At 36.2% G+C, this 14,054-nt stretch overlaps 1 protein-coding gene across 4 annotated transcripts in view; it reads left to right on the top strand.

Moving 5' to 3' along the window:
- Positions 1-711: 711 nt before the first annotated feature.
- Positions 712-14,054, top strand: part of LOC105055676 (uncharacterized) — a 33,653-nt gene continuing 20,310 nt past the window's right edge. For 2 of the 4 annotated variants that reach the window (XM_010937593.3, XM_010937594.4), the window contains exons 1-11: positions 712-849; positions 2,026-2,737; positions 2,980-3,601; positions 5,251-5,308; positions 5,901-6,031; positions 6,161-6,218; positions 6,382-6,515; positions 8,042-8,214; positions 8,310-8,449; positions 8,573-8,860; positions 12,956-13,105. In XM_010937593.3, coding sequence (XP_010935895.1) covers positions 2,110-2,737; positions 2,980-3,601; positions 5,251-5,308; positions 5,901-6,031; positions 6,161-6,218; positions 6,382-6,515; positions 8,042-8,214; positions 8,310-8,449; positions 8,573-8,860; positions 12,956-13,105 — 2,382 coding nt within the window. In that variant the 5' untranslated portion in view covers positions 712-849; positions 2,026-2,109. The remainder of the gene's footprint in view (positions 850-2,025; positions 2,738-2,979; positions 3,602-5,250; positions 5,309-5,900; positions 6,032-6,160; positions 6,219-6,381; positions 6,516-8,041; positions 8,215-8,309; positions 8,450-8,572; positions 8,861-12,955; positions 13,106-14,054) is intronic. The other 2 variants (XM_073246837.1, XM_073246836.1) reach the window with 2 other exon arrangements.

The following is a 14,054-nucleotide window of genomic DNA, read 5'->3' as shown; positions in this document are numbered from 1 at the left end:
CAAAGATATTGATTGTTCTCGAAAAATATGCATGAATCATATTATTGAATATCATGTTCTACATTTGTGACACGGAGCTCAATTAGTAGTTACCATTATAGGGCGTGATCAAATCTTGTTTCCTTATCTGGTCCTCTATGATCACGAGAAGGATCGCCCATCCAAATAGCTAACTTACCAATTTTGGATGATCCGATAAATTAGTACCATACTTTTTGGATTACATCCAATCAGCCGTAGCCAATTCTTGTACATCTTGATTCAAACTGAGGATTAGGTCCGCCTAGGCTGGGATGAAGACCCCAGAATCAACTACAAACTTTTATTTTTGGCGGAAAAATGCCACTACATATTTCAAATCTATAAAACAACTACCAGTTTGGCCATGAAAAGATCTTAGCCGTACGTGTTGCGGGGGTGGTAAAATTCTTAAAGGCCTTAAGGTTTTTAATTTTTATTTTATTTTTTAATTTTTACCGAAAAAACAAAGAAAAGATGCCATGAGAACCGCGTGACCCTAACCCGGGAAGTCAATCTTTTAATAAGGGATCAGAAATCATAAAGCAGCAAAGAATCTGAGAAAGGTAGGCCATCAGAGATCATACGAACGGTTGTGATTGAATAGCAGTCAAGACATGTTCCCAAATCCGAATCTTAAAAGCCCCGTTATGATAAGCGACAAGCGTTCATAAATAGCCCTCGTCAGTGTGTTATTAACCTCTGCGGCCTGTAAAGAAATACGTCAGATTCCCTCCTTGGTTTCCAAGGCGCTTGCCGCACTCCCTCCCCTCTCCTCGCGCCCCTTCCCGCCAGCCGCGTCGCGAGATCCAGACCGAAGTTCTCTCTATCGTAAGAACCCTAATTCCTTTCATCTTCTGTATCTTTACTCGCCAAATTTCTGTACTTTTTTCGAGAATGTTTCTTTTTCGTAGTTTAGTTTTTCTTTTTCTCCCTTTCCAATTATTCTTGGTCGACGTCGATGGTTTCTTTCCATTTCGATTTTGTCATTCTTTTTCGTTCCATGGTTCGTCCAACTATAGATTTTACCGAAACTTCTTCATGCTTTTCTCCATTAGATGAAGAGCACTTGTTCCGGGTTATTGATTTGCCTGACGCGGTCTTTTCCCGTCTTTGTTTCTTTCTAGGGATTTTAGTGGCTAAAGGAGGGTTTGGGAAGCAAAACTCCGGTTGCATACGAGATTTCCGACAACCAGGGTCCTTTGTCTTGTTAATAGCTGTAGTTTGATTACGGTGACGGCCCTGGGACTTGTGTAATCCACGCTTTTGTTGGAATATAGTTTGTTGCAGTTCAAGATCAGTGCTTTTTCCTTACAATCTATCGTCATGGAGTTAAAAGCAGTCTCGTCTTAGGTCCTTGATATGCGGGCTTTAGATTATTCTCTCTCTCTTTTTTCCCCCTCAAAGTAGTCACCTGACATTCTGAATTTAGGGTTCACTGCTTTCTCTCTGCATATTTTAGTTCTGGTCATGGTTGATATTAATTTGGCTGACTGGGAGTAGGGTGTAGATTTTCATGTTGCATGTCTTGGATGTATTTCTGAACCAGTATGAACGAACTCTGATGAGGGTAATCCATGGTTGGAAAGTGGAGTGCATGCCTTTTTTATCGGATTCTTAAGTTTCTTGTTGGAGTAATCGTTGTTAACGTTTTGAATGAATTAGCAATAAAAAACATTGTATAGTTATTAAGGTAGAAAAGATGAATAGCATACATATGGGGATGCATAGCAAACTCCTATGTATCAGAAATCGTAAGCAATTTACAGGCCTAAGGCATAAATGCTATGTTTACTGAATAGCTTTCAAAGGAAAACCATCAGTTTGTTCCTGATTTAAGTTAGAGTTGACTTTTATTTATGACCATGTAGTTTTATTTATAGTAGGCTTGTTTTGTCGTACACATCGAATGCTTATTCTTTTCTTTTGTTTCCCCTGGTTTCCTTTTATGAATTGGGTAGGGTCTAGCATGGACACTACTGAGAAAATAACCTTCTTCTCTTTCAGTTACTATCAAGCCATATAATTCTGCAGTTACTTGGTCAAAATACATTGAATCTATGCTTTGTGGCGCTTTACAAGTGAGAACAGATGGCTACTGCTACCCGATCAGGACGATTCAATAAAGATGAAGGCACTAACAACTCAAAAATTAGGAGTGCTGGGTTGATAGCGAAATATATGAAAGGTTCCACTGCTTCTGGTTCAACAGCAAATGGCAGCTCAAAAAGCAGAACTAGTAAAATCAGTGCAAAAGATATCGAAAGTCCAACCACCTCAGACATCAAAGCAATTGATTCATCTAATTTGAGAAGGTCTACCAGGGAAACACCTACGAAAAAAATGAATGCATCAACTTCTGGCTTGCAAAAATCTGGAAGGCCTGAAAATGGACCTCCATCTTCTTCAGATAAGAGGAAGCCAGAAGGAACTGAGAAGAAAAGGCCACAAAGCCCTTTGAGAAGGTCAGAGAGAATTGAGAAGTATAATGCTTCAAGCTCCTCTGGTTCAAAAATTTCCAACAAAAGTTCAAGCCCTATGCCGGTGAAGAAGAAAGTGAATAATGAAGAAAAATTAGTGGAATCAGGCACTGAAGAAGAAAGCAAGGACAAGAAGCTGGATCTTAAGAGTGATGGATCATCAAAAAAGAGAAAGAGATTGGATGCACGCAGTTACAGGGCATTACTTAAGCCACAGGCAAAGAGACCTAAAAGTTCAGGTACTACTTAAGCAGTTAAACTAAGATACTGTGTAGTAATGTCTCTTCATTCAATTTTGCAACAAAACATTGTCATGTAGAAATCTCTTGGATGTGGCAATTTATGTTTCCTCACTGTTTTGTTCTATTAAAAAAAAAAAGAAGTAGCTTATCTTCTATCGGTGCTTGTTCTGGCATTGTTCTTGATTTCACTTGCAAATGCATGCATTCTAATTCTTCTGTTGCCGAAATTGGACATTTAGATGCCACCACAATGCACCAGGAAGATGATGCCTCACTAGGAGATAAAATTGATTCTGGGGCTAGTGATTCGATGGAGCATGGTGAAAGAAAGGGAGATGAGCTTAGTTTGAAATATTCCAGTGAAAAATTTGAAGAAGCTGTGGAGGGATCTAGTGCAGACTTAAAAGGTCTTGCTGAGTTGACCTTGGGAGTTGAGGGAGAAGGAAAGGCACCTACTAGCATGAAACATGACATTATTGAAACTAATGAGCCTAGAACTGTAGATATTTGGCCGCAAGCAAAGTGCAGCAGCATTCTGTTACAATCTTCTCCAGTTGGAAGTGCTGCCACGGATAATAGCAGTGGCTATGTTCAAAGAGAGAATGTTGGTGGAGCTGACAGAATTAACACATGTGGATTTGATAAGGAGGATCTGGGAACTGCAGAAACGATAGAGTCTGCCTCTGAAGATAAGTCCCTTGCTGGTAATCTTTGTTTAGAAAGCGGGGCCATTTCAGTAGGACCATCAACTAAACAAATCCTTATTCTGGAAACTTCTACAGCAGATGCAATGGCCTCATCTCCTTCTGTGACTAAAAAGAAAAATTTGGAGAAATGCATAGTGTTCTCTAAATTTAAAAGGTATGCCTTCATTTTTCTCCCTTCTCCCATCATCTCCTTATTCTCCAAGATAATACTTGTTTTATTTGGTTGCTCTCTTGATTTTCTATATTCATTAATGGTGCCGAATATCTGAAAAGCTATCTTATGAAGACAAATATTTACTGGAAAACTTGTTCCTTGAGGGTGTGTGACCAACTTGGAATTGAACCATTAAGTTCTAACCTGCCAACTGTTGGGTCGGTATGTCTGTGAGTACACATTTTTGTTGGAAAATGACCCAGCAAGTCGTGTGAAGAAAGAATGGTGATGTGTGGCCATTGTAACCAGTTTTTGAATGCTCTTGCTCTTGTTGTTCTTTCTCTTGCTATAACAAGTTGCATTTATTCTTCCATAAGACAAGAATCTCTGACTCTTTGACAAACTACGAGTTTTTTAAATACCTTTTCAAAGAATGGGAGAGCCGGTTCCTCTATGTGAACTCAGAGAAGGATTGAAAAGAAATTAATGTGCTATCTTTTGAAGGGAGTGAATAAATATTAACTGATTCTAGCTTTCTATTCTTTTGTAGTGACATTTATGGTGAATAGAATAAGCCCCTAGACTGTTGGCTTGTTTCTTTTGTTGGAGTTGGAGAAATTGTCTCTCTTATGCTTTGCCGAATTTAAACTGTACCTTTTTTGTTTCAAGAACAACCTTTTTGACTGCAGCAATCAATGATTTCATCAATGTTTTGCTGTGACATAAGTTCAATTTATTTACATCTGACTATTCCGAAACAAACTTGTCTAATCTTGCTGATGGTGCGCTTTTCCTGTCAGACATTATCAATTCTTGCTGACTTGTTGTCATTAGTTTTTCTTAATTGGATGACAAATGCTTCTCAGATTTTTTTCCCCCTGAAAAGAAATTATAGAATGTATCATATGAAGGATGATTGGGAATGAATTGCTTAAGCATAGTGCCGTCATCTAAAACTCTAGTTTGGTTTTTACACATAGTGGTATGTTTCTTTCCATCAAGTAGCTAGTTGGCTAAACGTGACTTAAGTTGCTATCCAAACAATTTAGCGAATGCTTGGGCAAAATTAATTTCCATAACATGTTCCTATGATAATCCTCTAATTCTATGAATGCATAAACTTAGTAAGTTAGTATACAAGATTTATGCCAAATAATATATAATCTTAAAATGATGTCTAATTTACTTATTTCTAACCTGTACCTTTTTTCTTATTTTTAAATAAGTATTGTATGTTTTCACTTTTAATAATCTTTTAACATTTTCTGCAAGCTTCAAGATGGTACAAATACTCTAAAATGGTACTTAATTTGTCTTCTTGACATGTTCTAATTCTATTTAAACTTCTGATTTCTTTTAATTTTTTATGTCATTTTCTTTTTGGTGAAACTTGTAAATGAACTGAACTTTCTGAAACTTCCAAATTTGAAACTCATTTGGCCTGGCCAAAACCATGCTGATATATTATTCAGGTGTTCATGAGGGCTTGTCATCATGCTTCATTAATCGGTAAAATATATTGATGAGCCAAATGATTTTGTTTCTCTAAGATCTTTGTATAGGTCTTTTAACTTTTGATTTTGATGGATGAATTCGTGCATAATTATGAGATCAGAATTCTCATGATGTATATGTCGGCATTTTGGCAGGGTGCAAGACTCCAAAGATCAGGAATTATGTCCATGCGAACACACAACAGAACATGAGGTGTGTTGCTTTTTCTCCAATAGGTGCTTGTAATCCTTTTAGCATAATGTTTTCATTTTGGTTAAATCTTTTACTAGTGTTTCGATGACATAGGTAGTTAGCTTGCATGTTAAGCAAACTAATTTTTAACAACAACCATCCTTTCTTCTAGTCTTCATGCTATAATATGCATTGCAAGTATATACTAAATTGTGGGACAATATGTAGATTCTTGTGGTCATAATCTGCTATACTGTTTACATCATCGCACTGTTTTTATTCCATGACTTCATGTATAGCTCCCCCCCTTTTCTTGTTTATTGTTAGTAGTTTGTCTTCTTTGATCCGGTTCTTCAATCTTGGAAGTTGGTAATGTGTTGCTGCTGTATAATGTGTGCCACCTTGTTCATTTGCCTTCACTTGTTCTTCTACTTCCTTTCATTTCATCTTAGAAAATTGTAATAGTTGTTCCAGTCAGCAAAGTCATCTCTAACCTTTACATCTATTGCTTTTGACTTAACATCTTAGACTCTCAGCTACTGTAGCCTTAATACCATTTTGTTTTGTCGGCTGAAATATGTATGATATGCTTATTTTTTACTTCTTTCTGCAGGAAGTCTTTGAGACTGTTGTTTTGTCAGAAAATCCACAAAAAGATGAGAATATTTTTGGGTGCTCCCAAGAGGTCGAAGCTAAAAGAAGTTCTGTTCCAGAAACTAGAGAACAGTTTTCTGATTCTGCAATGTACTTTATACCTCATATCTTTGTTTCCACTTAATTTTCATGGTTATGTAGCTTTGCTGAATGTCTGGCACCACAGGCATTGTGTACTTTAGAATTTATCCTAACATTTTTTTTTTTCAATTTTCTAAGGCAAAACTGCTTCATAACATCAGCTGATACAAGATATGTCACTGTACCTATGGATGGGGTAACTAAATTTTTGTTTGACCAGATACTACTTTCATCTAATTTTCTTATTACAGTATATATACATATATATATATATGTGTGTGTGTGTGTGTGTGTGAGATATTTTAGAGCATGCTATCTGAAAATTCATGTTGCCTTTTTTCTTTAATTATGTGCATTAGGATAGGGCAAGACTTGAATTCAGTGACTGCATGGGTGTTCCAAATGAACAGCTTAGGTCAACTTACTGGAAGGAGTCCACAACGGAAAGTGGTGCAAGTGCATGTGTTATCTGCAAGCATCCTGGACTGCTTTTGTGAGTGACCTTAGTTTGCTATTAGTTTTTGGTTTTGATGTCATCATTCATGTTAGGTCTTGGCTAAAAAGCATAGATGCATAAATTTTGAGACTCATAAATATGTGGTCTTTGCGATCTTATCTGGGCTCTGTTTGATATAATATATATGTATATTTTAACATGTAAAGTTCCATTCCAAAGAGATGTAATCTTATTTCTTAATAAATTATTAAATGCAAGAAATGAACTTCATATTCTGATTGATGAGTACTTTGGTGTCTTGCTCACCTAAAAAATAAATTGATTTTGTGATGTTAATGTATTAGTGTTGTATCTGTTATATTAAATTATTTAATCTTCTGATCATTTTTACTGAATTCACAAAATATAATCTTGAATTTGTTGTTTCCTTTCGAGAACTATAGCTTTTTTGCCATTCTCTTGGCAGTTGGCAGAGCTGTTTGCGTGGCATAAATGTTTGACTATAACTGCAAAGTGTTACATGTTGATCGTAGACTGTTGAGGATCAACTGTTATCGGTGCAGCTGAACCAATCACAGGGAGGGAAATAAAGAGTACAATCCTTGATAGTAATCAAGATTTTTCTTTTTTTTTCTCTAAAAAAATTCCATACCTTATATAATCCTGTCAAGAAAAATGAGGGAAGGCAGAATATGACACTAGATTATGACATGTGTGATGCACATGATCACAGATATACTTATGATTTTGGAGAGTTAACATTATGAAAGAACTCTATAGAGAGCTGATAGAGTTGTTGGAGGGTTGGGAAACATGAAGCATGCACTTGGGAAATGGAAACATGTGATGCTGATAATAGATGCGCCTCTTATGCACAAACTCAGTAGTTCACATTAGAATAGATGTAAGTTGTAAGAAGGATTTGGAAAGACATGGTGTCAGTGGATGTTCTTGTCAAGGTTTTAAATAGTAGTACCAATCCCAATTGGAACAATACAATATCTGTATGGTGTTGATACCAATGATGCATACCAAAATTGACAGCATCAAAGGATAAAAACTATCAGCACTGATCAGTGTGGTTGGTATGGTAATGTAGGTGTGCACCAGTATGGCCAGCATGTACCAACCAGATGGTTTTGGTATGTCGGCACCCATATCGCTGACAACTTTGCATTGGAAAGGTACCATACATACAGTATGGAGTGTTCCAAGGTTTTCGAGTCCATGAGTTAACGGAAAAAAATGTTAGGTTTCGTGAAGTCAACCCTAAATGATTGAGATAATGATTGATGGTTATGATTTAGATTTATGGTTAGTGACCATATAGGTTCTATAAGTCCCTTTCTGTATTGTTTGCTTTATTACTGTTGATTCATTTTTTGAACTCCTATATTACATGCTAGTTTAACTTCATATTGCCTGAAAAACGAAGAATACTTGGATGCCAACTGTTGGTGTTAAAGATAATTCCTATGATTCCTCTCTGTGCATGTGTGCTTGTGTGTTTTCCTTTGTTTTTTATGTACTAAGAAATTGTAAATTATCTTTGCAATCTTTAGATGTTGTGATGGGAAAGACTGCAAAAGAAGCTACCATCTTTCCTGTCTGGATCCTCCTCTGCAAAGTATTCCTCCTGGCCTTTGGCTTTGTATACCTTGCATTAAAAAAAGGATAGTGTTTGGGGTATACTCGGTATCTAAGGGGATGGAATCTGTTTGGGATGTTAAAGAAGGTGAGAATCATTCGCACTCATATTTTACAGACTTGCAAATTGCTTTTCTGTTGAATGAGTTGATACTAATATTGCCATGGGTGCTATGGTTTTAGGAATGCAGAATGACAAGGTTTATTTTGTCAAATATGAAGGTCTTTCCCATGTCCATAACTGTTGGATTCCAGAAAGCAAGATGCTTCTTGAAGTTCCTGCACTTGTGTCTAAATTTAATAGGAGATATCAGAAAGAGAAGGTTGCCTATGCAAAGTTAATACATCGTCATGGATTGTCTTGCCACTCCATTTTCTTATGAGACTTCGCAAACTACAAGCTTCATATCTTTTGCTCATTATCTATCTTGGTTATTGTTTTCCAGATCATAAGGTGGAAGCAAGAATGGACTGAGCCACATCGGTTGTTGCAGAAAAGGTTGCTGATGTCCCAGAATCTGGCTGATGAGTTCTTTCATGGGCTAGGAAATAATGTTTCATATTGTTATCATGAGTGGTTCGTGAAATGGAAGGGTCTTGGTTATGAGCATGCTACATGGGAGCTTGAAAACTCACCATTTTTATGCTCATCTGATGGGAGGATGCTTATAAAAGATTATGAGACTCGCCGTGAGGAGGCAAAAAAAACATCTGATCCTTCAAGAACTGAAAAGGTAGGTTTGATTTGGATTGATTTTTCCTCAACAAAAGCTTACTCTAATTGTTCACTGTTTATTGATTATGAGCGACATAAAGCTCAAATGCAATTTCTTTATGTTGTGTTGTTTTCTTGACATTTCTATTTGAGCATTTATTCTTGGATGCTTATTTGTTAGAATTCATAAGCTGAGTTGCTGACTTCTGATGATCACTGGATTGGTAGCCGAATTGTTACTTGAAGCAGCAATTCAGGTATTTTAGGATTAATGGAAAGCTCTAACCCCAAGATTAATGCAAAGCTCTAGCCTTAAGATTGACATGCAATTCAGGTATTTTAGGGCCTCATCCAGCTGCTACAAGTATGAATGGAACATAACATAATGGAGCACCAAAAGCATTGATAGGTTCAGATTTAGTCTAGCAAAGATGTTTCTTGCTGTCCAAGATTGTAAGAGCGATTTTAGTAGTGTTATTCAGATTTGAAAGTGTTACAAACATTTAGTACTGTTATCTCCTGGATAATGGCCTCTCCCTCCACTCCTGCCCACAACTCTCTGCTGTGTGACATCTGACCTACTATCCTATCTCAGGTTTTTTCTTTTTTTTGGCCCCTCTCTGATACCTTTTGTGAGGGGAACCAACCGGCAGACTTGCTGACTTCCAATGAGTTATGGAGAATCAGGATTTCGGTGGAGAGGGTGCCAGAGCAGACCTTACCCTAGTCTTTATCTTCTTTTCTAGCTTCTGGTTGCTCAGGTTTTTCTATCTAGATTTTCAGACCTACTGCCCTTGTCTCTACCTGAAAAAAAAAAGGACTTTAGGAGTCTTCTCAGGATTCCAATCTCTCTCTCTCTCTCTCTCTCTCTCTCTCATTTGGGTTCTTACTTGGAAATATTGGATGCACTGGAGTTTTAGGTTGACTAGTTCTTTTTCGGAGAAACTTATGTTGAAAGAGTCTAGGGTCAATGGGCAAGCTAAGAGTCCTCTTCGGAGAAGTAGGCATTGTTTCTTTGGTCTTTTTAATTAGGGGGTTGATGTTGAGGCACTTTGAATCTTGCATTCTTCAAAGGAAGTGATCCAAGGTTTGGTTGGTCTTCCCTCTTCTTTCTCTTATTTCCTCCATTTCTTCTCTTTGCTGGTTCTACTCCTTTTTTCTGCACTTTTACTTTTTTATCTACTTTTCTTATTCTTCTCTACTGTCAAAATATTGAGCTTAATTTGATTGTATTTGAATAGATCTTTGGTTGGTTGTTCTTCCGGCATCTTGTATTTTCTCCTTTCGTTTCTTCTTATTGTGCTTTATTTTCCACTGTTACATATTTGAACGTAATCTGATTTATGTATGGAATTTTCTTAATCTGTTTGTGCAACTTTGATCTCTCAAGTCTAGTGGAAACCAGTAGCAAGCAATTTTTTGTTATCTTTAATAATTAGTTAGTAGTCTATTTAGATTTGCACATAAAACATTCATTTCTGAGAACTGTTTTTATTACCTGAATTTTGACTCTTGAGTTAAAATTCAGGTAATGATGAATTGCTAGCTAGCAATTCATTACCTGAAACTGTTTTGCACTTAAAATATTCATTTTTGAGAACTTTGTTCATTACCTGAATTTTGACTTTGTGTCAACTTTGAACCTATTCTGTTATACCGAAAACATTTAGAATCCCTCTAGCAGAACTCTTCTCTAACCTCTAATCCTAAAGGCTTTTTAATGTCTCTTTTATTTCTTGCAGTCTCTAGTGTACGTAAGTGCATTCCAGATCTGAAAAAAGTGGACCTTTGGGATACTGATTTGAGCTTAACATCCTGGGATTTCCTTACCCTTTTGGTTCACCATTGCATGCATAAAGAACCCTCCTGTCATCCTTGCATCAAAATGATACTTTTAGGTTGTGGTCTTGTTGAGACCATATATGTGGCATGTGACTAAGGTGTTCCACTTTATATACAGTGTGTACCACATGCTCAAAAGCATGTTCTGACCAATATTAGAAGAAACGAATGTTTAAAAACACAGTATATAGAGGGCAAAGTTATGTAGTTCTATGTTGATACTTGATAGTGTCTTTGAGTCTTATTAGAGAAATTAAATCATGAAATGAAGAGGACAGTTACACTCTATGGTTATATGAACACAAGACAATTGTCAAGTACCAGCATTATAACCTTTTCTCGGTTATCCATACTCGCAAAATTTTATGTGCGATGTGGTTATCAAATTAGCTACTAATATCTTTTCTTTACTCTAATTTATAAAAAAGTGTGGTTCAATATGCTTTAGTTGACACCTGCAAATTTCATTGATGGAATGCTGAGCCTTTGCAATGCTGGGCCTTCACTTTGGGAAGATCCATTGTCTTTTGGTGCACCAGCTAAGAAACAGACTTTGAGCATTCACTGTTGGGATACCAACACCACACCCCCTTTTGTTTTTTTGTGGATCTACAGTCCTGATGCAGTTTGTGGAGGTCTGATCAGGTAAAACAAAGAAGATGGGCGGTGCTCCTTTTCGTTTATGAGTTTTGATTCAGGGTATTACTTTGCCCCATAGTGGAATCATTAGAAAGATTGTCTAAGAAAGGGTTGTTCTGCAAAAGGTAAAAGGTCTGTTTGATGTTCTCAGAGTAAGATATGTATGACTGTTGGTTAGGATTGGTTGCATCTTTCTATTATTTTAATTATTTTTTTCCAGCTCTAAGCATCTTTTTCAACAATATATGTTTGTGCATCTATCAACAAGATTTGATTTTTTTTTTTTTGGAAATCTCTCTCTCTCTCTCTTCTTTTTTTTTTTTTTGAAGTTTCCAAGCTGGTGGCCACCTTTGTTCTTGATTTGTAGGATTATTTTCCTGCAGGGATCTCTTGAAGCATCAATCCATTCCTATGGTTTTTAAAACCTATGGTACTTTCAGCCTATGCATTGAGACAGGCTCTTAAGTTGAAAATATTGAGATATCTTTCTTTTGGGTGAAGGCCTTTTTTTCTTTTTCTTCTCTCTTCCTTGATTATAGCAATTCGTAAAACAGATTAGATCTGATCCTTTTTTTTGATTTTCTCACATTCTAGAAATTCTCATTAAAGCTCCAAGAAAGTTGATTCTCTCTGTCGCATGCTAATTTTTGTAATTCCACAATTCCATATATCCCTATAATTGCATCCTTTCACCTAGATTCCGAATACGCCTTTTCTTCAAACTTCAAATTGCCAGCTACCCAGAGATAGGCCTCCGACTCCGAGTGTGTGTTTGTCAAGCTTTTCAGTACAAATGGTGTTATTTCGATCTTTTTCATTCAAAATATGTTTACATATGTTTTACTGGGTTGACATGAATGAGCCTTCTTCACTTTGAGTCGTTACACAGCCGACCTCATATTGGATGAGAAAAGGCCTGCATGATGGTCTTTGAAATATAGATTTGACCGTAAACCCTGTTAATAAAAGTTGATCTTTTTCAACTGGTAAAAATTGTATTTCTAGCTCAGTCTAGAGTCAATGAGTTGATTAGGTATTTATTCATCTGGAATGCCCTGGTCTTATTAAAACATGAATTTTCATGCCAGGCAAGATCATCAGGTTGGAGATTAATGGAAAGCATTTTATTAGATTTTATTTGCTTTTGGTATCCTGATGCTTTATTTCAACCTGAAGCACTTGTGTAAATTGTTCTAATATCAGGCATATATACTTACATCATTAGATTTCTGTTGATTATGTGCTCCTAATGAAAAAATCATGCACAAATCTCCTTAGTTTCTGGAACTATGTTTCTTTCTTTTTTTAAATTGTTATGTTTCAATATTTAGATGCTTTGATAGCGTGATCGTTTTTATGTGTTTGATTTATGTAATTTTTGATAGAAAATGTTAATTAATGCTTAATATTTTATATTTTCTTTTTTATTGTTTTCTGTTAGCTAATTTCTTCTGCTTTCTTCTGATTGACTCTGGTGTATACATTTTATGCTTTTTCCTAGTAATTCCTATGTCTCACGTTAAGCTATTTTATTCTTCTCTATTGCTATTGCTTCTAGACATAATCTATCTTGAGATTCTCTTCAGTTGAAATGATATTTTATCATTAGCAAACTAATCTATGCGGTACCCAGGCTTTGCAGATAAAGAGAAAGCCTTTCCAAAAATTGTCCAAGCTGCCTGATGGGTGTCCACCTGGACTTGATAATGATCATCTAAATTCTGTTAACCGGCTTCGTGAGTTTTGGCACAAGTCTCAAAATGCTATTCTTGTTGATGATCAGGTAGGTTTGGCGAATTAACAGTCTAGCTCTTGTTTTCAATAGTAGTAGTTTTTTGTTGTAAATGGCTTGAGACATAAAGTATCTAAAGTATTATGTTGTTGAGAAGTGCTTCTCTTTGTGGGTGTTTTTTTACAAAATATACATCAATGTGTTGTATGCATGCATGTGTCATAGTTCGCTATTGGATATTTTGATTGGGAGCTGCTTAATTTGTTAAAGATTTAGTAAAAGTCCTTCTTAGTGGTAAATGCCCGCTTTATGAGATCTTTTAGGATTTCTTTCACTTCAGACATAGAAGTCTTTTTAACATCATGCAACAAAAGATATTTTGAACAATATCTTCAACAAGCAAGCATGAAATGGTCATCTGGAAGTGGCTTCAGGGATCACAATTATATACTTGCTGCGATCCCTTGACTGTATTTAAATAAGTTCTATTCTTTTTTGTTGTCCTTGGCTTTTTGCAAGTTGTTTGCAGCCTTGAGCATTACTACTGTTGCAGGTGAAAATGCCAAACATTCACATACCTTGCGCTTATGTTTTTAGCCCAAGAACTAAAGTTGGTCTCGAAAACTAAAAATTTTTGTTTGCATAAGCATCAAGTCTACTGTAAAGTTCAAATCATTGACAAAAAAAGCATACTTATCCTGTCAATTTGTGTTCATCAAGTGGATCTTACTTCTTGCTTAACTATTGTTTTGAGGCTAAGTCCCATTATTCTGAATTTTTTGGTTTTTAGATTTTCTTACGATGTCCATCTATGTTTATTGGATCTGTGCCCCTTGCTTCATTAGGACTGTCTGCTTAAATCCTCTCTGATTCTTCTGAATTCCTAGATATATCCCCTGCCAGTCCAAACATAGGGATGTTTACTATCTATGATCCTATTTGCACAGCTTATGACTGAGACTTTACTGTCTGGCCTAGGTCAATTATTTGGGGTTGACAT

Source organism: Elaeis guineensis, chromosome 12 (genome assembly GCF_000442705.2).
Source record: "Elaeis guineensis isolate ETL-2024a chromosome 12, EG11, whole genome shotgun sequence".
Lineage (NCBI taxonomy): Eukaryota > Viridiplantae > Streptophyta > Magnoliopsida > Arecales > Arecaceae > Elaeis > Elaeis guineensis.
This window is presented reverse-complemented; position numbering and strand designations above follow the sequence as displayed.